This window comes from Lampetra fluviatilis, chromosome 48 (genome assembly GCF_964198595.1).
Source record: "Lampetra fluviatilis chromosome 48, kcLamFluv1.1, whole genome shotgun sequence".
Lineage (NCBI taxonomy): Eukaryota > Metazoa > Chordata > Hyperoartia > Petromyzontiformes > Petromyzontidae > Lampetra > Lampetra fluviatilis.
The window spans coordinates 5,079,684-5,107,426 of record NC_136322.1 but is presented as its reverse complement, the minus strand read 5'-3'; the positions used below and the strand labels follow the sequence as shown (position 1 = coordinate 5,107,426).

Genomic DNA, 27,743 nt, shown 5'->3' with positions numbered 1-27,743 from the left:
CTCCAGTGCTTGCTCGACTAGGGTATCGAAGGGGAGGCCTGCGCTACCCCTTTTGGGCTGCCACCATGCGGTGCGAGCTAGGTACCTGAGTAGCTTGTCTGCAGCTAGCGCGTCAATGACCTCCTTCGCGAACTCTGGGCGGGCGATCCGGGTTAGTGATCGCACGTCCGCGGCGTAGTCTCGGAAGTCCTCGCCAGGATGGCGTCGGCGCGCCTCTAAGGCCGTCTTTGCCTGTATCGCGTTGCGCGTGCCGAAACGCCGATCTAATCTACGCATTAGTTCCTCTAGTTGGGTTTGCGCGCTTTCGGGTAGTGCCTCTACAAAGTCGGCTGCCCGCCCCTCCAGGTTCAACGTAAGATGTCGTAACGCCTGCGCGTCCGACCAGCCATTAAGCTCTTTAGCCCCTAAGATATTGCGGGAAAACGCTTTCCCTGTAGGGGTCCCCTGGCCGGTGAACACATGCCTTACCTTTGCGTGGAGTAACACGCTACTTTCCCGTGAAGATGTGAGGGTTCGTACGACTCAGGCCCTTATTATTGCAGTTCATGCGGCGGTGTCCATCACAAAGGCTCGCCGTGGGAATCTGTGCACGGGCTCCCCGCGTGCCTCCCCTCTCCCGATCTATTCATACTTTCAGCTCAATCATTTACCCTCCCCAACAATTGTGCCTGCGCGCTCAAGCGTAACTATCCCAACCTTCAGTGACTATGCGCAAGAGCCCCTGCGGTCCTGCTACTCATGCTGTCCCGTCCTTCCCCTGCTTGCCTCGTCGACGCGTGGGGGGGGGGTGTGTGTGGGGGATGCGTTTCAACCGTGGTGGCCGAATGCCCTTCGCCGCGGCCATACCATCTTAAGGCCGGTCGCAGCGGCGCGGTGCAACGTAGCGTCGGGGGAGGTCATCCAATTCCCTGATCGCCGGAAACCGTGAGAGTTAATCCCGATAAGGGTTTCTCGGATAAAAACCGGTCGATCAGGTGTCCTCCCCTTCTAGCTCTATGGGGGGGGGGGGGGGGGGGGGAATGCGTGCGGGTGTGTTCATGTGAGGTGAGGTGAGGGGGACGAGGGGTTGGCTCCGTCGCTTGGTGGTGGTGAGGTCGGGGATGGGGTGCCTGCCGAACGGCTTCGTGGCGGCGGCATCACATCGGCCATCTTGTTTAGTTCATTTAGTTCTAGGATCACAGGGGGAGCGGGCGGCCATCTTGTCGGACAGACGGACGGCCTCGCAAAGCCTGTCGCAGTAGGCCTCGCGAAGCTTCCTGCACTTGGCCTTGCGAAGCCTTCTGCAGTAGGCCTCGCGAAGCCTTCTGCACTAGGCCTCGCGAAGCCTTCTCTGCAGTAGGCCTCGCGAAGCCTTCTCTGCAGTAGGCCTCGCGAAGCCTTCTCTGCAGTAGACCTAGCGAAACCTTCTGCATTATGCCTCGCGAAGCCTTCTCTGCAGTAGGCCTCGCGAAGCCTTCCCTGCAGTAGGCCTCGCGAAGCCTTCTCTGCAGTAGGCCTCGCGATGCCTTTTCCGCAGTAGGCCTCGCAAAGCCTGCCGCACTAGGCCTCGCGAAGCCTGCCACACTAGGCCTCGCGCCGTGCTTTTCGTGCACAAATAAGGCAATTAAATGTATCTCGTCTCTGTGTTAATAAATGTATCTTGTCTCTTTGTTAAAAAAACGTGCTGCTTTTCAGTAAAGTAAATTTGAATCGAAGTTTAAAGTTTCGCCGGGAGGCGCCGGAAGCGACGGCCATCTTGTTTAGTTCACAGATCGAAGGGAGAGCGGGCGGCCATCTTGTCGGACAGACGGACGGACGGACTGACGGACGGACGGATGGACACATTAATCTACTTCCACTTCATTCCTACCAGTAACAGGACCCTGCGGGGTGGGCTGGTAGGAATAATACTAATACCGGTACAGGGATATCGACCGGGTATAGAGGAGTTAAAAAAAAAGATTTGTGCATGGGGGGTGAGCGATGACGTCCACACCCCCCTCCCCACTGACTCGCGCGCCCACAGAGCGATGACGTCCACACCCCCCTCCCCACTGACCCGCGCGCCCACAGAGCGATGACGTCGATGTTGATACACGGACGGACGGACGGACACATGAATCTATTGGTGGTCTGGTCCACTTCGTTCCTACCAGTATAAACACCCAGCTCTGTCACTGTTATTCTGTGACTGTGATTAACGCGGCACGGATTGGTTGAAATGCATCACGTGACCGCGAGCAAGCAGCCAACCAGAGGTGCGACCCCCCCAAACATGTACGCCCCCGGATTGGTTGAAGTGCATCACGTGACCGTGAGCTGCCCACTTCGTGTTGTTGTGGTCCGCCCCACACCTCGGAGCCCCGAGAAGCAGCAACATCACGGCCACAGCGCCGGAGACGCAGCCACGGAAAGCTTGACGGTCGATCCACTCACACGCGGCTCACTCATACACACAGCTCACTCACACTCATTCCCACACAATCACATGCAGCTCAGAGGAGACGGTGAGTGACAGTGAGGCAAGAGTCGTGCTCCGTCCACTGCTGCCCTGAGGGACCCCCGTGCTCTCTACTGCTGCCCTGAGGCAGAGCCGTGCTCGCTCCGCTGCTGCCCTGAGGGAGAGCCACGTTCTCTCCACTGCTGCTCTGAGGGAGAGCCACGCTCTCTCCACTGCTGCCCTGAGGCAGAGCTGTGCTCCGTCCACTGGTGCCCTGAGGGACCCCCGCACTCTCCACTGCTGGCCTGAGGGAGAGCCGCGCTGTCTCCATTGCTGCCGTGAGGGAGCCAGATGCACTCTCTTCACTGCTGCCCTGAGGCAGAGCCGTGCTCGGTCCGCTGCTGCCCTGAGGGAGAGCTGTGCTCTGTCCACTGCTGCCCTGAGGCAGAGCCGTGCTCTGTCCACTGCTGCCCTGAGGGACCCCCGTGCTCTCCACTGCTGGCTTGAGCGAGAGCCGCGCTCTCTCCGCTGCTGCCCTGAGGGAGCCCCGTGCTCTCCACAGATGGCCGCCTGAGGCTCGTGCTCCCGGGGTGCGCTCCCAGCAGCGGCCATTTGTGAGGGGGCCGGGGGAGCCGAGGGAGCTGACGGAGGGAGCCGATGGAGCTGAGTGGGCCGGCGGAGCCGGATGGGCCAGCGGGGCCGACGGAGCCGGGTGGGCCGATGGAGTTGGGTGGGCCGCCGCAGGCTGTGGTTGTTCGGGGGCACCAACCTAGTAGTTTAATAAGACAACACTTGCCACCATCCTTCAAACCCATTGGTGAAAAAGAGCAAAGTTTTTGTTTACATTATAATATAATGTTTATGCGAGAGCCGGGCGCTTATGGGACCTCAGGGTACCGCCGTGAGGTTCAAGTTTTCACTCACAGCTACCAAGTTCAAGCGTTTTTCCAGATAGGGTTCCAAGGTGCTCCTGGCCACTCTGGGACTCTCATTCACTGCGCTCCCCTTTATGGCCCGGGAACAACTCGTCCCCACTTCGGTTAAGCTCTTTCTCCCCCTCGTGGCTTCCATCACCGTTTCAACGACAAAGCATGTTATTATCAGAGCATGTTTGTGTGTATGTTTTGCCACAAGTATGCGTGGTTTAAGCACAACTTGATGCCTTGCACTAGGTGTCTATTTGGTGGTTGAATATCTTAACACCCGTTTTATTGCCAGAAAGGGTAATATATTATTGAGCATAGACCTCAACCCACCATGTTTATATTGTACCGTGTGTATATGAGTACGTGTTTGATGTATTGGTGTGTTTTGTATGAACAAGTGCTACTTACACCAAATGGACTATATTTAAAAAAACACAAGGCATATGGGACAATTGGAGTTTGGTTCACAGTTCTGTTTATCTTTCCTATGCTTTTCACTCCTATCGTGTTTTTGCATTGCTTGTTGTAACGTTCTTACCCCGCCCCCTATTGGACGTCTGTGAAAAAGAGCCTTATACCTTATCGGTTTCCTCCTGTAGTATAGATTTTTCAGATTATGTAAAACGACACTCCCTCCTATACTCTCATGTTGCCCTACATCAACCCAAGCATTAAACAGGAAGTTTTGCAAATGTAAAATGTTATTAACATTGTCGAGTGGTTAAATATTCTTTTCACGATGATTTTTTATGAAAACAAATGTGTAGGTTTCCTATATTTCTAATATGACATCAAACTGTGTCTCATGTACTATTTATAACGGCATCGTAGAGTGAAGTTTCTTATTAACAACAATTTGATAGCAGCTAAAACTCACAAAAAGGAAATTGATGCGGATGTCAATCAAGTTTGAGGACATGAAAGCAGATGCTCCTGATCATAGCCAAATACCTGTCATAAAGAAGTATAAAATGTAGACAATAAGTCACAATTTTAATGGGACAAATTCATGCGTATAAAATGAAGGTGTTTCATTTACTTCCCTTTATTTAACATTTTATAGAACTAAACCTACAGGTTAATTTTAAACCAGCTGTATTATATAGATACATATTAATTGCATGGTAAATACAAGTAAAGTACATAGTGATCCTTAAACTAAAAGATTTTATTTTACCAGACAAGGCCCACTGAGCAAAATACCTATTTTTAAGAAGCGATCTGGTTATCACAAATGATAGCTCAATCTAATGACTTATCATGCGGACATTTATAGCAGGCAAAAACTCTAAATGTGTGATGTCGATTCTAAATGTGGAGGGCAACATCGGAGGACTCGGAGAAAAATCCACGTGACCACGGAGAAAACATGCAAGCTCCAAATATACAACACACGTTAGGGTCGGGATCGAACTGACGACCTCCTGTATACCAGGCAAGGTAGTTAACATCTCCCCACTGTAGCACGCCATTGATGTTACAAGAGTACCATTGCACATCCAATGGGTAATATGTATGAATTTTAACGCGAAATTTGCAGAGAATTTGGGTTTAGCATTTCTCGTGATTGTGAAAAATGATCTATTTACTTGCAAGTTTAATTATTACTGATCCTCCCATCCTGCGTGTCCATGACTCGGTCGTCACCATGTGGTGACAAATCAGTGACATGAAACCGATAATCTTAACAAAGAATAACACATTAACACGCTCTATAGATTTACCCCCGTATAGACTATGTAGGTAAGTAATACATATATTTAATCACCCGATGTGTTATATTTGGCATTATCCATGGATTTGTTTTGTCCAGGCCACCTGTCCTCTACCTTTACCCAGAATCAAGGCCCGACGCAGACAATCCATGGCTTTGATCTTCCACGAAGATTATGGGCACAAACCCAAATCGAAACCACACAAACTTAAAGCACAATTGAAAATAAATCTCTCCGGTAGTGTGTGCCTGTGGTCACCCAGAGTAGACCACAGAAGGTATGACTCTTCAATGCCCAATTAACAAATACGAAGGGGGTGCATCATCAGAGCAGTACAATCCACTACATCTGACACAATCATCTACCTCAACCACCTCAACGTACAATTTTAGTTGTTACTCTACACCTACATCAGCCATTCGAAGAAGACACTTCTAGATTTCCACAGACCATTAAACTTGCATCAGTACCCTTCGACCAGTACAGATACTCCATACACTCACAGATCTATAGGCGCAGCTGCAAAAAGGCCGAGTAGTGTTTGCAAGAGCAATTTTTGTTCTCGAAGTGCAATGCCTGCCCGCTGGGGAGCATTATGACAATATCACACCTGATAAATGTGTACCTGGTATTAAGGAATTAACCTTGAGAACGAGGTAAACTTTACCTTGGCATGAACCCAGCATAGGAAAGGTCTTATTCATGTTTTTAAACTCAGAGGATATGTTTTTTTATATCTAACAGAAGGAGGTGGAGAGTGACTTGAATGGCTATTTCTTATTGACGTATATATTTTCGGGGGCGAGATAGGTCGGATCGGAACTGGCCACGGTCTTGGCATCATCTTCTCCCGTCTTCGACAGTGCACCTGAGTGGTGGTCCTCTTGGTGTTCACTTAAATAAGATGAAAATAAAACGTTTGAACACGATGAACCAATCCACATGTAACATAATAATAACCTCTTTTTATTTGCCACTCACGAGTATAGATACAATCTAAACGAAATAGAAAGCTGATAATAATATCAATGACTACTCCCGATATTCCAATAAAATTAAGAACTATGATAATAGCAAATAATAATAACGTGCATTAAAAATCGAAAACATCAGAAATTGTATTTTTAATTAAAGTTATTTTAACAATTTTCTGTGATTTTGACCGAGGCAGTGACCTGACGTAAATTCATTTGTTGTCCTTAGAAAGGCAACAGAGATGATGAAATCCGATACAAATATAGTCGAACCAACGCCGCTAACTCGCTATTCAGAAACATTTTATTGGGAAATTGAAACCGTGGCCTAGATTCTGCTGGTAAATCAGAATGAAGGATATGCTTAAATATAACGTTAAACTATCAAATATGAAGCAAAACGCTCGATTGTAGATGCGTTTGTTGAGCCAGCAAAACTTAACCCACTTTTCATCTAGAAAACTGGAGAGCAGCGCAGACTGTTACGAACTTAACATTACAAACAATAGCACATTTAATAATTACATTTAAAAGACAACTACTAAAAAGTGAGAATCAAAATTACTTTGTAAAACTGATCAGTGCTCCTCAAACTCATGCTCTTTTAGGCTCCTAAACATTAGGGCATGTAAAACATACTTTTTCACTTTTTTAAAATAGTTCTACGTCTGGGCGTTTTGAAAGTAATTTAACTTCAATATGGATTTGAAGCTTTCGTGACTGCAGGAATCCATACTCTTTGGTTCTTTCGGTAAAGTCACGTAGGTATAAAATAAAAATAATCACGACGTTTTGGGCACAACACAAGCGTCCGTCATCAGGTGGGAAAGCAGTCTGCTACTGAGGCAGACTGTTTTAAAAAGCATGGTCTGCTATCGAAAGAACCAAAGAGTATTTACTTCAATAGTGACGTATTTTTCACTTGTTTTTTTGTGCATTTTGGAAGAGTGAGATATTAAAGGCCTGCTACCAAATCGAGTTGAATTCGATTTATATTTTTCAATCGACCAAGCCTGAATCAGAATGTGATACGAGAAACATCAGGTCACATTTTGATTGTAGCTTCAAGAAATTTGTATTTGCTATTCATTTTTTAAACTGTAAATGATTCTTCTTATACACATATAATTATGTTACCCATATAATTATGCATTGCATGAACTAGATGCTTACACCCATGGTAAGCATGATTGTCACTCGTGTAGAATTGGATTACCTATACTCAAAGCAAATTATGTGTCAATTGATGCAATTGTTGTTTATCCACGTACCCATTGTCCAGATCTTCATAAATGCAGTCATCAGCAGCCATGTATTCATTTTCGACCTTGTGACTTGCATCACAAACATCCTTTTTCATGCCACCTGGTACATCCGGAAGCTCGCCCCATTTTCTTTCGCTTTAGGAAAAACATGGCATAAAAATGGATCAGTGAGCATTTTTTTATTACCACATGCAGGCAATCTGCAAAAAGTATTGTTATTAGAAAGGTAGCTAAAACTGATGCTACCGGCCTCAAAGCACAACCGCACTAACCATTGTGCTTGTCACTCCATGCCCGTTGAGTTTACATGTTTGTGCTTTTTTACCTTAGGAATATAATCACAGTACTTCATTATTCACTTCAGTAGAAAATTGCACCGTGTTCTTATTTTGTCGAGAGGTCTCAATAAAGACAGTTAATAAAAATGGAAGCTCCTGGCCTCCAACTGTGACTTGCAGAATTAAAGTTTTCTAGACTATTTAAGTGTTTCCAATATTGATATCTAAGAAAATCCCATTTTTTTGGGAGCCACTGGAGCTATGCTCTTTTAAATAATCTACATTGACAAACTAATTTCGTTTAGAACTGCTTTTTGTGTTAAGTTTGTTGTCCTACCCCGCACCTCGTCCTCAGATCTTGTGGGGTCGGGGGAATAATGTCCGAGTTCCCCCACTAACTTCTTACTTATTTTCAGCCCTGACTACAACCACTCTAAGACACATCCAATGCTAAATATCTCAAGCACAATCCTTTATTTGCATCCCACACCTCCGATGAGCACGGTTGGCTACGTACGGTGTGAAAGAAGTTAAACATACACAGGGTATGTTCTATAAACACGGGAGTTGTGTTCATGAAGAACACCGTGTTATAGAAAAATCGCGTTATAATAAAACATTCTTGCGGAGGGAGCTGGTAGTAGCATTGGGTTTTTCGGTCAATGGCCAGGGTCAACGGCAGCGTGGTGTATTCCGCAAATATGCCCGACTGTGAGGGCGGGCACAAGCCGGCGTGAGTAGGTTAAACGTTGAGTTTTATAAGGGCACCACGGGGTGACCATCCCCTCCCCACACAGCCCCACCCTCCCCACACAGCCCCTCCCCACCCAGCTCCTCCCCACCATCCCCTCCCCACCCAGCCCCACCCAGCCCCTCCCCACCCTCCCCACCCAGCCCCTCCCTCCCCACGCAGCCCCTCCCCACCCTGCCCTCTCCCCCCAGCCCCACCCCTCCCATTTTTGGATGCACGACGGACGGACAAAATAATCCCCTGTGGGCTGGTGTAACCAGGAGGTTACAACCAGTATAACATAATATAGGGGTAAAGCACAGTCCGCGATAACACTTGAGATGCGTACGCAGGCTGAACAAAGACTGATGTGCGTGGGTGGCATCTAGAAGCATCCAGCAGCATCCATATGCCTTGGGTGAGCCAGCGCCTTCACACCTGAAGACACCGCCACATTAATAATTCCACCGCTCATGCTAGAAATAATTTAACAATGCGAGCGATATTAATAACTTCACCTTCCTCTGTAATTAATGACTGCGGGTCACTGCAAGTTGGCAAAGTGACACCAAACCATGCTGTGGATTCTTGATATTTTGTAGGAATTGGGGAACGTCGGTGCTTATTGTCACTCCCGCTTCCAAGTTCTTTCTTTCATCTTGATTTGCTTTACTCTTTGGTTCTTAAGTAAACAGTTATTATTCTTATTAGGTTGCATTTTTTATGTATAATCACCATTCAGCTGCGTGGCCTTCCTGTTGGTATCGGCACATGCAGCCTATTCTTTTCATGAGCCATACAGATATCCATACATTACAATAACATACGTGAATATACTCACCTTCACATATGCACTAGTTTCAAGCATACATTAAATACACTTCACATTATAACACATACTGTACTTTCATATCACACATTCAATATCACCTGCACTCAAGCATTAAACACACACTTTTGCACTAGAAAGCATATGCATTAACTATTGCTTACGCATTAAACACACACTAACGCCTGTATCCTTACATTCAACCAGACTTAACATATACTGTATGTACACATGAACACTTATACATTCCTTACAAAACACGTTGGATTTCCCCATATAGCCTATACAAGCTGTTAGATGGCGTTCTATCAGCGTGTGCTTATACACATAAAGATTATAGCAAACTCCTTAACACTGGTATACATATGTAATATTGTAAATTACGGCGGGAGACCACTTGACGGGTAGCACACTTTATTAACACTTGTCTTTGCCACAATAACACGTGTGGTCACTACAGCTCACGCTACACGTTCCACCCGACACGTGTGGTTACTACAGCTCACGCTACACGTTCCACCCGGCTACACAGACACGGGCATTCCAGCCCCGTAGCATCCAGGGGAACCTACAGACCCACCCCAGCTTGGGTATGGGTCACGACCACTGGGTCCCGCGGCCGGGCCCTCACACGGACGTCCGGCCCCGGGTCCCAAGGTCCCGCCTCTGAGCCACACAGGGTCCCGGTCCTTGCAAGGACAGCGGGACTAGGTGTCTCAGGGCCCTATCTCTTCCTCCTCCGTCTTCCATCTTCACTGGTCACCAACTCCCCGAGCGCCCGCGCGCACCGCCTTTTATAGTCCTCCGCTCCCGAGGAGACGGAGCCTATGCGGACCGCGATGTGAGCACCCACCCTAGTCGACCAATCACCACGCGCTGCCACACGATGCCTTTTCCCAGCTTGTGTCAGCGCACACAACCAATAACCACGCGCTGCCACACGATCCATCACTGTCAGCGCGCGTCACTACTACACAGCCAATCACCACGCGCTGCCCCACGATCCCTACTGCCAGCGCGTATCACCCCTACATCACCCCCTCCCACATAGCTCGCAGCCGGCCCGGCTGCTAAAACAACAACAACAAAAAAACCCCACTCCCCAAGTGTGCCCTGTAACACAACCACAACGCAACACAACAACACAACACAACAACAACCTATGTACAAACCGACGAGCAACACAATAAAAGTTATTCCGAGAAAAACCGACGTGTCCAGTGTCTCCTTGACTACCGATCCCCCTTCCGCTCGCTCCTTGAACGGGATGATAGAGCGGTCGAACGGACGGGGAACGTAGTGACGAGACGATCCGGCCGCGTCGTCCCGCACCCCCCACTTCATTTATTTGGTCAGGAAAAGTTGCGCGACCTAGCGCGAGTCTGCCTGGCCGGTCCGTCGTACGGGACGGGACGCTGTCGACCGTCCGGTGGCTCCGGCAGCCCAGGAAGGCACGGTTCGGGCCTGGAAGAACCGGCCGTGCCGCGGGGATCCGGTCGCCGGTGGTCGGCAGCCGTCAGTTCCGAGACACCTGGGAGCGGATCAGGCGAAAACATATGAGGATCAGGCGGAGATATTTCCCTCCCCGGGTCGTCGGTCACATCACATGCTCGGTCTTCACGACATAAAGGAAGGCCATATGGTGGCGAGAACGGTTTCAGCCGGGAGGGGTGAACGTACCAACGGCGCTTTCCCCATTTTATCTGAACACACTGGGGGTGTGCAACCCGCACGACCTCCACGGGTCCCCGCCATGGCCTCAATAATTTAGGCGACGTAGCCAAAGGTGCATGAGGGCAGTGCAGCCAGGCCCTATCGCCCGGTTTCCAATCGTGCACGGACACCTTCCGTGCACGCAAGCGCTCGTTGGCGATTTGGCGAGACCTCGAATTAAGCCGTGCGGCCTCCCGTGCCTCGGCCAGTTTAGCAATGTTAAATTTAATATGGTCGGCCAATTTGGAATTAGGCCGTGGCACGGAAAGTCCCAGCTGAGTCTCCATGGGCGGATCGGCCTCCCGACCGTACATCAGATAAAATGGGGAAAATCCCGTAGCTGCATGGGGGGCCATTCTATACGCGGCGAGGACCCCCGGGACCTGCAAGTCCCAGTCAACCTGTGCCTCGCACACCTGCTGGCACAACATGGAAGTTAAAGTCCTGTGGAGTCGCTCCACCATCCCGTCAGTCTGTGGATGGTACGGGGAGGTACGCACCTTTTTTGTACCCAAAAGGTCGCACACCTCCTGCAGCAATTTACTCGAAAAATTCTTTCCCTGGTCGGTCAGCAAGCGTTCGGGAGCCCCCTTGTCCAAGACGTAGCCCTGGACAAAGGCGTCCGCCACGGCCGCCACCGACTGGTTGGCGAGTGGCCACGCCATAGGCCATCGGGTAAAGTATTCCACACCAACCAACAGGTACTTGTTATCCCCTAGGCGTGACAGGAAAAGGCCCCAAAATATCCAGCGCAACGAGCTCGTTAGTGCGCGAGACCTGAATGGACTGCAGCGGTGGATTTGGCGCAACGGGCGGTGGTTTCCGTTTGGCGCAATCCACACACCCCTTCAGTATATTGACCACATCGCTCCCCATCCCCGGCCAATAATAGTCACGTTGGAGCAGAGCAAGCGTTTTGTTTACTCCCAGATGCAAGAGGCGTTCGTGTGCGGCCAGAACAACTTTGCCCCGCATAGCGGAAGGCACGACGAGTGCGTGCCGCCGGGACATATTGTCCCATCTCATTAGCAGGCCCTGCTTGAGCAGCCAGGAGCCAGCTCGCTTTTGACCTACCTCGGGACCCCCCGCCCTGCGACGCAACGCGAGCAGGGAGCTGTCAGCCATCTGGAGTCGGCCCCACTCAACGAGAGACAGTGAGAGTAGCGAGTCCCCGCCCGCAGGAGTACCGGGAACGTCAACCAACGGCGCATTCGCGGCCGCGACCAACTCACTCTCGGGTTCAGCACCTGGCGGTTTACAGCGCGCCGACCCCATCAAGCACGCACATTCGGGACGAGGCGACAACCGCGACAGGGCATCCGCGTTGGTGTGGCGCAACCCCTTACGGTAAGTGGTCGTAAATTGATAGTCCTGGAGGACTTCCAACCACCGTGATAATTGGCCCAAGGGTTGGGCGACCCTTAATGCATACTGAAGCGCCGCGTGGTCCGTCCGGACCGTAAAATGACGGCCATAGAGATAAGGTCTAAATTGCTGTATAAAAAAAACAATAGCCAGCAACTCGCGACGGGTGACGCAGTAGCGCTGTTCCGCAGGCGACAAAACCCTGCTACCATAGGCGACCACCCGTTCAACTCCCCAAACGACCTGCGAGAGCACCCCCCCAATGCCCGTGTTACTAGCATCAGTATCCAGCAAGAAGGGACTCATAAAGTCAGGGTAACGTAAGGGCGGGTCACCCACCAAGGCGTCCCGGAGGGAGCATAACGCGGCCTCCTCCTCTGGACCCCATCGAAACCTGACTCCTTTGGCTGTTAGAGCGTGCAAGGGTTTGGCAATGGTGGCGAAATGCTCAACGAATCGGCGGTAGTAGGAAGCAAATCCAATGAAGCTGCGGACCTCAGAAACCGACGTGGGCGTTGCCCATGAACTGACACAGTTCGTCTTTGCGGGATCGGTGGAGATCCCTGAAGAATCGACAATGTGGCCCAAGTACCTTACGGATTTCCGAAGAAGGTGGCATTTAGCCGGTTTAAACTTCAACTTAGCCGATCGCATCCGCAAGAACACCCCCCTTAATCGCTGGAGGTGTTCCTCAAAAGTTGTACTGAAAACAATGACATCGTCAAGGTAAATTAAGCAAGTATCCCATTGCAGACCCGACAAAACCAATTCCATAAGGCGCTGAAACGTGGCGGGAGCGGAATGGAGTCCCATGGGCAACCGATTAAACTGGAACAGGCCCCCTGGGGTCCGGAATGCTGTCTTAGGTTTAGACTCATCGTCGAGTGGCAGCTGCCAGAATCCCGACAGTAAGTCAAGTGTAGAAAAATACCGCGCCCCGGATAATGCATCCAGGGACTCATCCATTCTGGGGAGCGGATACGCGTCAGCCACGGAGATCTTATTTAGGCGACGGAAATCTACACAAAAACGCAAGGACCCGTCTTGCTTCTTAACCAGAACGATAGGTGCTCCCCACGGACTGGATGAGGGCGAAATGATGTCGGCCGTCAGCATGTCATTGACGGCCGATTGAACGTGTTCCTTCTCAGCAGGACTCAGCCGGAAGGGATTCTGCCGGACTGGTGCCGCATCGCCTGTTTCAATGTGGTGGCGTAACAGGTCCGTGCACCCAATATCATATTTGTGCTTGCTGAACACATCGGAGAATTCGATCAGCAGAGCGCGCAGCGCACCCAATTGCACCCTTGACAAATCACTGGAGTCCGCACACAGCGAATCGACCCATTCAAGGTCATCACCCGATTGAATTTTCTGCGCCGGGACGGGATCAACATGCGCAATAAGCCGCTCTTCCGCAGGGACCTGTGCCGCGTGAGCAAGCACGGTGCCCTGCGGAATAACGGCCGGCCGCGAACCAGCGTTTAAAACCATAAAGAACGGGTCGCCATTGGCCCGAACCAAGGTTTGAGCCACCACCAAATCCAGACCCCCGACAGCTCTATTCGACGGACCCAAAAGCACACCTTGTCCCACAGTCTCCCCACCCAACGGCTTCCGCAACCGGAGGGGTACCAACATCTGTGAACCCGGGGGCACGGGCACCGTATGGGTCGCTAGCGCTTGGATCGTTGCACAAGCCGTCCGTATTTCAGTAGGGTTAGACAAAAAGGAAATACGGCGACCCGATGGCAGCTCAATACAACCTTGATCAACCAGAATTTTAATGGGCATCTTAGCCAAAAAGTCTGTACCCAACAGACAAGGAACCGCTAGGGAAGAAGAGACCAAAACAGGTCCCGCCAATTTAATATCCCCTATGCAAATGCTCGCCCGAATCTGACCGACAATGCCCAACGAGCCCCCATTTGTGGCGTAACATGGCACGTCCACCGGGAGCAGAGGTCGACATTGGATGGGGAGAATGTTATAAATGAGATCGGAAATGATAGTCGCCGACGCACCCGTGTCCACCAACACCCTGACCTCGATGCCGTCTATGAAACCCGTAACGACAGACAAGCCGGCCGACGCAGCCACTATTCTGTGGCCCAACTCAGACCATTTAATTTCCCCCGGTCCCCGTACGATCCCCCCTTTCCGAACCGAATCCCCGGCCCCCAATCGCACCTCCTCCGCCGCAAAGCGGCGGCCCATGTGTGTCGCGTATGTAGGCCGAGCATGTGAAGTGCCGCGACTTGCCGGGGGTAGTTGGGATGACTTGGGGCCTTGGTCGTCGTCGAGCCGAGGTCCCGTAGCCCGCTGACGTGGAGCGCGGCACCCGGACGCCACGTGGCCCCGAAGGCCGCAGTTATAGCACGTGACGAGGGACGTCGGAGGTCTCGGTTGCTCCAGCTTGCGGGTCGATCGCAGAGGCGAACGACCCCCCGACCTCCAATCCCCCGGTCGTGCAGCAGCGAACGCCTCCTCCCGTGGGCGAATGACTTGTGGCTCCGCGTCCACCGGGGCCGGAGCTGGAACCGCGGCAGAAGCACAGACGACCACTTGTTTCCACTTGAGGACCTCGTGCACCTGGATGCTCGTTGCAACATGCAACAAACATATGTCCACTTCGTCGGCTGTGTTGATGGGGACCCCCAGGTCCTGCGCCAACTTCAGCAGTTGTTCCAAAACCATAGCGTCCTGCCCCTCCTCGTCCATACGAGGGAACGCGGCGTCCACGAGAGCCAGCAACGCCGTGCGGTAGGCGAGCGCGGTCTCCGTGTCCGCCTTCCGTCGCTCGTCAAATTGGTGGCGGCAGGCCGAAGGTGGTCTGTACACCTTGGCAATGAGGCCCATCGCAGCCTTGAGCGTGGAGCGGGCCGATCTCGGTGTGGACCTGAAGGCCGCGAGCGCGTTGTCGTCCAACATGGCAGGCAGTGCCCGCAGCGCCGTAGCGTCGGACCAGGCCGACATCTCTTGATGGGCGAGAAATCTTCGTTGGAATGCGCCCCAGTCACCCCCTTCCGCCTTGAATGCTGTCAACGCGGGAAGACGCTGCTGGAAAATAATGTCGTCCTCCGCCTCGTGACTCTCCCGCGCCGCACCGTCGACTTGCGAAATGGCGGCCCCTATGGCGGGTGGCTGATGGCGGCCCGTAGCGCACGCTGATGACGTGAGCGGCAGAGATTGGAGAACCCCCGCCACGTGTTGCTCGTGGTTCCCGCCAACAGATGGCCACTCGGCAGAAATCGCGGGAATTTCAAAGTCATTTTGGCGGGAATCTGCAACGCGACCCCTTTCAATGTCCGTCGACGTTCTCGCTCCCCCAGACGTGGTGATCTCCGCTAGGATGTACGCCGCGGCGAGTAGCAGCTCTGCCAGGCGGGAGTGCGCGTCGCGGAGTCCGGCATCAGCCCCCAGCCGCTCGTTGGGCGCCCATGAGGGGTCCTGTGGCGCCGGCATCTCCTCCTCTTCTCCCCCTGATGTCTGCTGGCCCGAGTCGTCGTGGTTTTCCTCCCGGTCACGCTCGTGAGTCCGATGAGTCTTCCTGGTATCCATGGCTGGAAGACTGTTTCACTTCTGACGCCAGTTGTAATATTGTAAATTAAGGCGGGAGACCACTTGACGGGTAGCACACTTTATTAACACTTGTCTTTGCCACAATAACACGTGTGGTCACTACAGCTCACGCTACACGTTCCACCCGACACGTGTGGTTACTACAGCTCACGCTACACGTTCCGCCCGGCTACACACAAACGGGCATTCCAGCCCCGTAGCATCCAGGGGAACCTACAGACCCACCCCAGCTTGGGTATGGGTCACGACCACTGAGTCCCGCGGCCCGGCCCTCACACGGACGTCCGGCCCCGGGTCCCAAGGTCCCGCCTCTGAGCCACACAGGGTCCCGGTCCTTACAAGGACAGCGGGACTAGGTGTCTCAGGGCCCTATCTCTTCCTCCTCCGTCTTCCATCTTCACTGGTCACCAACTCCCCGAGCGCCCGCACGCACCGCCTTTTATAGTCCTCCGCTCCCGAGGAGACGGAGCCTATGCGGACCGCGATGTGAGCACCCACCCTAGTCGACCAATCACCACGCGCTGCCACACGATCCCTTTTCCCAGCTTGTGTCAGCGCACACAACCAATCACCACGCGCTGCCACACGATCCATCACTGTCAGCGTGCGTCACCACTACACAGCCAATCACCACGCACTGCCCTACGATCCCTACTGCCAGCGCGTATCGCCCCTACACATACATTAACATTTTGTTTTTTTCATACACAACACTCACGCACTTACATATTAAACCAATCACATGGACAGTAAATGACATGTCAACACATGCACATATCGCATAACACATTCACAGATGCACGCAGGGAGTGTAGGGTTTTATGTTCTTCTTTATTTTCTACCGACTTGTCGCTGTCCCGGGCGCTGTTGCCGCTGTCGACTGGGGCTATGGTTCTGGGTTGGTTGTGGTGTCTGTGACTGTGGTTGCAGCTGTTGATGCAGCTATTCTTTTTCATCTGTTTCTCCACGGGCACTGGTGTGGCCGGTGCATCTGTGGCCAGCCCTGCTGTGATATTCACTTTGGGAGGCAACCACAGCGGCGCATCTCCTCGTTGGCCTGGCCTGTTATGACATTGACCCTTAGCATCTGCTGTCAGCGATTCGGCTGGCGTGCATACTGCTAAGTTGCCCGTGGTGCCTGCCATTTGACGCCATACAGCACGTGGTGGGGCTTATTGTGGTCTGCACTGCGTCTGCCTCTCTCACCTATCCAGCCCGGGCTTCGGTTCTGAATTGGCTGTGGTGACTGCCAGCTCACCACGTTGGCTCACCATCATTATGTGGCTGCCTGGCTTTGTTTGAACCGTCTGGCACCGTCGGGGCAAGGTAAAGTTATGGCACGTGTGGAGCTGCTGCCTCCACCACGAGTGCCGTCTCCACCCAGGCTTTGGCCTTCAGGCTGTTTGCTCATCGTGCTGATGGCCTGCTGCTCTAGCTGCTACATCTGTGTTGGCGTTTGCAGGGACCATATCGGGACGAAGCCTGCAAGTGGTTAAGCTAGGGCCCTGTTTTTGTATGGCCGTAACATTGCCTGCTTTAGCTGTGTTGCTTGCTGCAGCCATCATTCTGCGGCCTGCCTAGGCCTAGATGCGGCATTGGATGCCATTGGCCCCCGTGACTCCCCCTACAGTGACGTACTGGTCAGCTCAGATTTGCTTGGTTGTCATGCTTCGTCAATCAACAAAGTCACAGGTGTTGCATCACGTGGCTGTCATTTCTGCCACCCATTGTCCTATCTGGGTTGTTTGCTGGGTAGCCACAGCAATTTCTTCAGACTTTAGAACTCTGTGGTGTTGTGTTTTTTTGGGTCTGTGTCGGTTATACACTTTCTGCTGCTTGTGACCCACCCCGGCATTGTTTTGTATGGCTGTGGCCCTTTATCTTTTGGATTTCACACTGGCTGTGCTAATTTCTGCCTTATCTGTTTACAAACATCGCTAGTAGATTGATGTACATGATGAAAGCAGTCTGATATTACGAAGCCTCTGTACCCTAGATATATATTATGGAGTTTGCACTGTTTTTCGATCTCGTGATGCACAGTTGTCCTGTCATTCCCTGGTTATTCTCAGGCGATCATCCTATGTTCATAATGGGGCTGGTCATAGCAAAATCATCAGTTTACTCACAAATCAGATCACAACATCGGATCTGTTTTGTCATAGCCCTACCATTTCCATTGGTATGTCTTCCATTCATTGCCCGTTGGGGCCTGCATTAATTAATGTACGTTCTATCTCAAGTAAGGCGTTTGTAGTAAACACACTTTTCACAGACCACTGTCTTGACTACCTATGTCTGACTGAGGCCTGATAAAGGCCTCTTGACTTTTTTTCACAGAACGAGGCAACTCCATCTGGTTTTTCTTTTTGTGAGAAACCACAGTCATCAGATACAGGTGGTGGCCTGGCTTAATTTAATGCAAATTCTGCAATTGTAAAACCTGTCCCATTGCCAATGTTCCAGTCATTTGAGCACCTAGCATTAGATTATAGCCAATCTGTACCCAGCTCAGCATTACTAATATTACTCTATTGCCCTCCAAGGTTTATTTCCGCATTCCATTCAGAGTTCTCTGTGTTCCTCTCAGTCGTGTGTGCTCATTATGAACAAATTCCCATAATTGGTGACAAAAATGTTCATGTTGATACACCATCCAGACCTCATGCCAGGGACTTTTTGGCCTTCGTTGACTCTTTTTCATCCAGCATGTCAAAAAGCCAACACAGTCTGGTGGATGTACTTTAGATTTGGTTTGTTCCCTTGGGCTTTCACTATCTGAACTGACTGTGATGGAACTAGGAATATCAGACCACTCTTTGGTCCTCTTTGATAAATCTCTAACCCCGCCTGGCCCGTCGATTAAAAATATAATATATTACCTACCATAACAACATTGCCTTGGCGAAATCCGCCTACATTGCTGGTAGCATTGCAAATAGTGATGACAATCCTCAGACCTTATTTTCCTGTATCAATCAACTTTTATAACAGGAACCAAATGTAATCTCCCACTCCTCTGCTGATTTCTGCATCCAAATTCAACAGGTTTCTTATTATACTTATTTTCGCTCTCTTCCTTCTCTTTCCTACTTACCTCCAGCTCAGTTGAAGGGGACATTGTTGAATGAGTTTCCCGCAATTTCTACTGTGGAAGCCATCTCTATATTTGCTGTCTTTCGACCTACCAGCTGTCCACCGGATCCCTTTATTTCGAGGCTATTACAGGACCATTCTGTTATACTGAGGCCGTTTATCCTTGGTCTTTTGAATATGTACCTCAAAAGCGGCACAGTTCCTGACATTTTTAAGATAGCTGCGGTCACCCCACTTTAAAAAATGCTGGGTCTTGATCCTGAGATACCGGAAAATGTTCGCCCAATATTAAACCTTCTGCATTTGTCTAAAATTCTAGAAAGAGCTGTGGCCACTCGTTTACATCTGCACCTGGCCTCAAACGATAAATTTGACCACTTTCAATCGGGGTTCAGAACAGCTCATAGCACTGAGACTACTCTGTCAAGGGTGGTCAATTATTTACTTTGTCAACAGATAAAGGCTTTGTCAGCCTCCTCATTTTGCTATATTTGAGCGCCCCCCAACAACCACAGCCTGCGGTGCCCCCCAACAACCACAACCTGCGGCGGCCCCCAACAGTCTGGTCAAGTAAATCCTTATGATCCACTCGCACAGCGTGCTGTGGGCCTTAATCCAGCAGTGGATTTAAGCACCAATAAAACGACAGTACTAATATAATTAGAACCGTGTGCATTGTTTGTCAGATTTAATTCTTAAAACAACTCAACTTCAACTACGTATTAACTTAATGTCTTAAGACACGATCAGATGTATGGCTGATAGTGAATTACATAAACAATTTAAAAACAACGCGAACCGCTTTGCTGTACTGACAACTTTCACTCTACATACAGTGAGGGAAAAAAGTATTTGATCCGCTGCTGATTTTGTACGTTTGCCCACTGACAAATAAATGATCAGTCTATAATTTTAATGGTATGTTTATTTGAACAGTGAGAGACAGAATAACAACAAAATCCAGAAAAACGCATGTCAAAAATGTTATAAATTGATTTGCATTTTAATGAGGGAAATAAGTATTTGACCCCCTCTCAATCAGAAAGATTTCATGCTCCCAGGTGTCTTTTATACAGGTAATGAACTGAGACTAGGAGCACACTCTTAAAAGGAGTGCTCCTAATCTCAGCTTGTTACCTTGTAGGACTTGAAATATCACGCGCCACGCGTTCTGTTGCTAGGCAAGCGAGCAGAGTACAGTGGGAGCATCTGAGGACACGGTTGTTGTTGTCGTGGCATTAAGGGGGGGGGGTCGTTAAGAGACGCGACAGGTGTTAGGGGTGACTGAGGATGCAGGCCGGTGATTGGTCAGGAGGGTGAGTGGCTAATGACCGGCGCCGGCCTGGCGGCAATAACATGGTCACGTGAGGCTGGGGGCCTGGGGGCGAGTAGCAAAGCGGGGGACGAGATAATTGATTGGGACTGATTAGTGCAGGGATAAAGGGGACAGCGTAACAGAGAGAAGGGATTCTTGGTTGGGATTGGAGCTGGAGTGGTTGGTGCTCGGGGGAGAGACGGAGCAGCAGTGAGCAGGAATAGATACGATAAGGATAGAGAGAACACAGTGTACGGTAGCAGTGGATAGAGAGAACACAGTGTACGGTAGCAGTGGATAGAGAGAACACAGTGTACGGTAGCAGTGGATAGGGGGAATACAGTTTATGGTAGGAACGGGGAGACATGGAGTGTTGTTAATGGCGGGTTGTGCATCGGAGCGAACGGAGAGACACGGAGCGATGATGAGGAGGAGGTGTGAACTCTACGCGTGAATAAACGAGACGAGAAAGACAACGAGAGTACGAGTCCTACACCTGTATAAAATACACCTGTTCACATAAGCAATCAATCAATCAGATTCCAAACTCTCCACCATGGCCAAGACCAAAGAGCTCTCCAAGGACGTCAGGGACAAGATTGTAGACCTACACAAGGCTGTAATGGGCTACAAGACCATTGCCAAGCAGCTTGGTGAGAAGGTGACAACAGTTGGTGCGATTATTCGCAAATGGAAGAAACACAAAAGAACTGTCAATCTCCCTCGGCCTGGGGCTCCATGCAAGATCTCACCTCGTGGAATTTCAATGATCATGAGAACGGTGAGGAATCAGCCCAGAACTACACGGGAGGTTCTTGTCAATAATCTCAAGGCAGCTGGGACCATAGTCACCAATTAAACAGTTGGTAACACACTACGCCGTGAAGGACTGAAATCCTGCAGCGTCCGCAAGATCCCCCTGCTTAAGAAAGCACATATACATGGCCGTCTGAAGTTTGCCAATGAACATCTGAATGATTCAGAGGACAACTAGGTGAAAGTGTTGTGGTCAGATGAGACCAAAATGGAGCTCTTTGGCATCAACTCAACTCGCTGTGTTTGGAGGAGGAGGAATAGCGCCTATGACCCCAAGAACACCATCCCCACCGTCAAGCATGGAGGTGGAAACACTATGCTTTGGGAGTGTGTTTCTGCTAAGGGGACAGAACAACTTCACCGCATCAAAGGGACGATGGACGGGGCCATGTACCGTCAAATCTTGGGTGAGAACCTCCTTCCCTCAGCCAGGGCATTGAAAATGGGTCGTGGATGGGTATTCCAGCATGACAATGACCCAAAACACACGGTCAAGACAACAAAGGAGTGGCTCAAGAACAAGCACATTAAGGTCCTGGAGTGGCCTAGCCAGTCTCTAGACCTTAATCCAATAGAAAATCTGTGGAAGGAGCTGAAGGTTCAAGTTGCCAAACGTCAGCCTCGAAACCTTAATGACTTGGAGAAGACCTGCAAAGAGGAGTGGGACAAAATCCCTGCTGAGATGTGTGCAAAGCTGGTGGCCAACTACAAGAAACGTCTGACTTCTGTAATTGCCAACAAGGGTTTGCCACCAAGTACTAAGTCATGTTTTGCAGAGGGGTCAAATACTTATTTCCCTCATTAAAATGCAAATCAATTTATTACATTTTTGACATGCGTTTTTCTGGATATTTTTTGTTGTTAATCTGTCTTTCACTGTTCAAATAAACCTACCATTAAAATTATAGACTGATCATTTCTTTGTCAGTGGGCAAACGTACAAAATTAGCAGGGGATCAAATACTTTTTTCCCTCACTGTATGCATCCCCAGAACTATGAGACATGGTGATGGACAGCTATTTTAATGAATGAGACAAGCAGATTAGAGGAATTAATACTTGCCCAGTTTGCTGTGTGGAATCGGGTTTCTTGAAACAATTCCTGTAGAAAGAGGCGCATTTTGAGAACATATTTAACCAATAGACAGACTACTAGGTGGACAGACACACAGATGAATGGAATGGCAGAAGCAACGATAGGTCTAAGACCTAACGGAGTGCCCGGATTTTAATCTGGGCAGATGCCTGTGTTTAAAACTGGGCTCAACCCAGTCAATAATGACTGCACAGAAACCCAAGTCATGAATTTGCTTCTGCACTTAATTTGGATAAATTCCAGCTCTGTAAATAACGCAACAGTCAAAATCTGTCCTAAAAGTAAAAAAAATATACACGTTATATATACTAGATGATATCTTGGTCAATGATGTTCTTTATAACACATAGGTGAAGAAGGGCCCATTACCCAAACGTTATCGATTTTTTCCCTTTTAGGGCGCCTATGGCGCCGCCCAACAACATAGTACAGTATGTGGTTGTGCGAGGGAGCCTGTGGGTGTTGTGCGGGGGAGCCTGTGGCGCCCCCGCACAACACCCATCTCCTCACTCTAACTCACTCGTCTCCTCACTCACCCATCTCCTCATTCACCCATCTCCTCACTGTCACTCACCCGTCTCCTCACTCTCACTCACCCTTCTCACTCTCACCCGTCTCCTCACTCTGACTCACCCTTCTCCTCACTCTCACTCACCATTCTCACTCTCACTCACCCTTCTCCTCACACTTCTCCTCACTCTCACCCACCGTCTCCTCACTCTCACCCGTCTCCTCACTCTCACTCACCCGTCTCCTCACTCTCACTCTCTTGTATCGCGGTCACGTGACGCACTTCAACCAATCCGGGGGCGTACGTGTTTTGGAGGGGCGCACCTCTGATTGGCTGCTTGCTCGCGGTCACGTGACGCACTTCAACCAATCCGTGCCACGTTAATCACAGTCACAGAGTGACATAATGACAGAGATGGGTGTTTATATATACGTATGTTTTTTATCTATGCCTATGAAATACTGGCAATGCAGTATCACAAACATACAATTAAAATAATTGGTTTGAATGCCATGCGATGAATATTACACTTTCCGTTGCAGGGTGAGTTGGAATATGCTGCCCCCTGTTGTATGTCTAGATGTATGTTGAAATTACTTCGCACCTTACGTAGACAACCGTGCTAATCAGAGGGGCGGGGGAAGGCCTTTTGGTGTCATCTGGTCCAACCCATGTGAGACTAGGCTCTAAGGAAAGCTGTCTCGGGTGTGGACCAATCAACTTCAAGGACAGTGCATATATTATCAGAGTTATGTTTTTTGTTTGCATTATGGATGCAGGTATTGTGGTCTATGCAAACATAACTCCTTGTAAAAAAGGTGTCAGTTTTGTTGCCAGATAGAAGGGTAAAAAAACAATTATCAGACGAAGGGTTGTTCATGTACATCTGTGACCAAAGTTGATATCGCGGTAAATGTGAGGTTGGCAGCTGTGCTGTGTGTGTGTGTGCTCAGAACGTACAGCTGCTTCCGGCGTATGTAGAGTAACACCCCTCCAACAATGATCACAAACGCTCCCAGCACACCTCCCACCACACCTCCCACCACAGGGCCAATGATGCTTCCCGAGCCTGATAGGAAGGGGAAAGGAGAGAAGGGCGGCATCAGTGATGTGTCAACACCAATAGGCTATACATATTTCTCCAAAAGAGGGTTTTTTCGGTTATATTGTGTAAATATAAATGCGTTGATAAACGCAACACCACCCAACACAGCCAATCACGCAAACAAATGTGCAAATTAGTTACTAGTTCAGCACTAACTGGTTGTGTGTTTGAGAGTAAACCCAATAGAATTACAATTCAAGTACCACATTACAACCAGCCTCATCAGGCAACAGTCATAATTGACAAACTTTACGAATTGGCTGTCAGGTTTTGGCGGGTTTAACGACACTTATATTTACGTGATCTAACCCACTCGTCGGCATAGATCTAATCCCTGATCCTGACTCACCCACCTACTCTACCTGGTCCTGACTCACCCACCTACTCTACCTGGTCCTGACTCACCCACCTACTCTACCTGGTCCTGGATCACTCACTACTCTCTTCTACCCCCGCCCCCCTCTACTGGAATAAACTCCTCCCTCAACATTAAGCAATAATCTTCGCTCACTCGTTTCTTCTCCTCCTCCAAAACTCACGCATTGTTCCCTAGCTCACGGCACGACTCCTTAATCTTCCCCTCATAACCACCACCATTCCTGATTCCTCTTCATTTTCTCATGATAATGCTCCCCGCTCATTCCCTCATTCATTCAATAAATTAATTCATTCAAAACATTCATTCATTAATCATTCACCGTCATCAATTTTGCCTTAACATTATTCACGCAATCATCACAGATTTGCTCATAGCTTCCTTTCATCTTTTTTATTCACCTCATCTCCACTATTACATTCATATGGACCATTCCTAATTCTCCATACAGCGCTATATAAATTACGTTAGGACAAAATAAGCTTCTACCTCCATCAGACACTGGCCCTGCTGGTTACCACTCATTGTCCGGCATCCCTGCCCACTGCTCAGGTTTCTCAGTTTTTGTAAAACGCTTCAGAATAGCGGCAACAGCCTTTCTGGAACTGGAACCGTGCCGGCCCAAACAATAAATAACAGAGCTTCGAGAGAACAATTAAATGTAAAAATGCGTATTGTAGATGGTCAATATTTTGTGCACACTTTTGCTGTGCATACTGATGAATGCAGTGCTCAATGAACCTGGTTTCCCGAGTTTAATTCCCAGTGACAATTCATTTTAGGGGTGACTGATGTCTGAACCGGTCCTCGCCTCTACCCCCCTGCACTAACGTACACCGACCAGTGGGGTGAAATGTGGCCACGCAACTCCCATGTGCGGTGAAACGAGGTCAAGACAGCATTGGGAGCCCTTCAGCAATGAACATATCAAGCTTGATTCAATGTCATTTGGTTTTCTGGAGACTTTGCAATTGTGACTGGATTATAATGGAGATGTAAGATGGTCTGAACCGAGTCCCAGTTTTCCTAGGATCATTGACTTCTCATTTAGATTCCACACGAAGCGCTTGCCACAAAATAATCTAGATATCGCGCTGATCTCATCAAGAAGCATAAAGCATCATCAGACACATTCCGGTCATCCTCACAGCAGCAGCTTTTGGTTAAATGTCTAACAAAGATGATCAGCTCATCATGCGGTGCTTCCAGATGCACTTCTGCGGTCATCCCGAACACCTTAGGATCTGTGCACTTTTAAATCATTAAATGAAAACTAATTTCTTTGGAATTGATTTTTCTGCTTAGTTTATTGTCCTACCCCCGCACCTCCAATTAGCACAGTTGGCTATGTATGGTGCAAAATTGTTTCAACATATCTACACACTGGTTAGGCACTACCTTACCAACACTTACTTCACCTGGAATGGTACTTTCAACAAACAAAATAAAGGTACCCCATGGATTCCCCCTTATCACCAGTGATATCGAATGTTTTCATGGAGAAATTTGAAACAGATGCCAATCAGACATCCACCCTACGTCCTTCCTTGTGGAAGAGATACGTAGATGACACTTTCGTCATTTGGCCACATGGCCTGTCAGCATTGAACCAATTTCTCAACCATATCAATTCCATACACCCATCCATCAAATTCACCATGGAAGTGGAGAAGGATGGTAAGCTACCATTCCTGGATGTTTTGCTTGAGAAGAGGCCTGACGGCTCATTGGGACATTCTGTCTACAGGAATGCCACCCACACAGATTCCTATCTAAAACCTGATTCCCACCAGCATCCGGCCCAAAATAATTCCCTCATCAAAACACTACACCATAGGGCCCACTGCATCTCCGACCAACACCACCTAGCTAGTGAAATGTAACACGTACGCCAAGCCCTCAAGACGAATGGGTACTCGGACTGCATTATTCGCAAAGCTGTTTCTCCAACCATGGAGAAACAATCTCATGAGAAGCCAATCAAAACTATCACTTTACGATACATAGCAGGTGTTACCAAAAGTATTTCCAAAATCTTAAACAAACACAAGATCTAGGTCCGATTAAATACAGTACACAAAATCCGTGATCTAATCCTATCCGTGAAGGAGGTCATTCCTGACATGCAATACCCTGGAGTCTACAAACTAAGTTGTACCTGCGGTAACAGTTGCATTGGGGAAACGAAACGACATGTCTCGGAGCGTGTTCGCGAATACAAGGCAGATCTGAAACACGGCAGAACCAATAACTCTGCCATAGCTGACCATTGTTATAACGCTGTAGGCTCGCTTGATATTGCTATTTCCGAGACCAAGGTACTCTGAAAACCTTCGGGCAAATATCAAAGGTTTGTTCATGAAGCCATACAGATATATAAACATAGTCAATACTTCAACCGAGAAGATGGATGCAAATTGAACAATCATTGGAAATGATGTATATATAGACCTTTTTTCACAATTGATATTAAGAATAATCCTGCCAATATATTTTTTATTAATAATCAATCGGGGTGTAGCATGAGGCACAAAAACATTTAACAACCACCCTCACCCCTCAGAGCAGCTGCCTTCCACAAGCCACACCAGGTAAGGAAGTAGCCATAAAAGGTAATTTTTAAAAAACCCGGTGCAAAAAGGGGAGAGGGGGGTTGCTAATGAGATTCTGGGGAAATCTCTACACAGCTTCAAAGACAGCCTCAAAAGCACGTACAAACAACATGCGCCACGAGAACCAAACAAACAACTTTTTTTCATAGTTTTTTCTGTTGTTTCTCTTAATACAATGGTAAAGTTCGGAACTTGGCTATAAGAATAAGACAACATCATAGACTGCCAACACACTCACCCAAATTAAGAACCAGACTGCAGTCTACATTAGTGGCTGTTATTATTACTTACCTTATTTTACTCTTATTCACCACATATATTATTTGTTATTGTATCTTTCTATCTACGTGACTTTACCGAAAGAACCAAAGAGTATGGATTTCTGCAGTCATGAAAGCTTCAAATCTAGATAGACCAAATAATACTTGGGAAGTATTAGACCGAGCTTCATCCAGAAGAGATACAAGGAAAAATAGGTCAATCACACATGACCAAGATAAAATATATCCCATAGAGTCTCCCAACCGCATTTGTCTTCCAGAAGCACGTGGTAGCAATACATCACAAATGCAGGGAGGGTGCCTCCACTTGAGAAATCAAAGGAATTCCAAAACACGATGGAAGTACTGTAAACACTGCTCCAAACATACCTTGAGTCACTTACAGTGTCAGAACTGCAAAAAGTGGTATGGTATCAAGCTATAAGAGGTAAAATAATATTTTTAACTTGCAACCGGTACAAGAGAAACACGACTTCAAAGGCCACAGCGCCCCTCTTTGAGAGAGACAAAAATGTAACACCCCAACCGTGAAGGAAGAGAGGGGAGAACGCAACCGGACAAGGGGACCCCCCCCCCCCCCCCTTCTTCCAGATTAATTATTTCAGAGGGTCAGAGGACTGGAAGGACGCACTTGGGGGCAATTTGGAGCATCTGTTTCCATTGATTGCAGGGTGGCATGAGGGGGACAGGAACCAGGTCTTTGTGAGACTTAACATATTGCTTAATAAATCAGAACAGA

General features: G+C 49.0%; 1 protein-coding gene across 1 annotated transcript in view; it reads right to left on the bottom strand.

Moving 5' to 3' along the window:
- Positions 1-5,830: 5,830 nt before the first annotated feature.
- The window catches only part of LOC144948133 (uncharacterized), a 57,269-nt gene continuing 35,356 nt past the window's right edge, over positions 5,831-27,743 (bottom strand). Inside the window, exons 10-13 of the mRNA XM_078877563.1 lie at positions 23,591-23,699; positions 22,087-22,125; positions 7,306-7,434; positions 5,831-5,954 (exon numbers count right to left, since the gene is read on the bottom strand). Of these exons, the coding sequence (XP_078733689.1) occupies positions 5,831-5,954; positions 7,306-7,434; positions 22,087-22,125; positions 23,591-23,699 (401 nt within the window). The remainder of the gene's footprint in view (positions 5,955-7,305; positions 7,435-22,086; positions 22,126-23,590; positions 23,700-27,743) is intronic.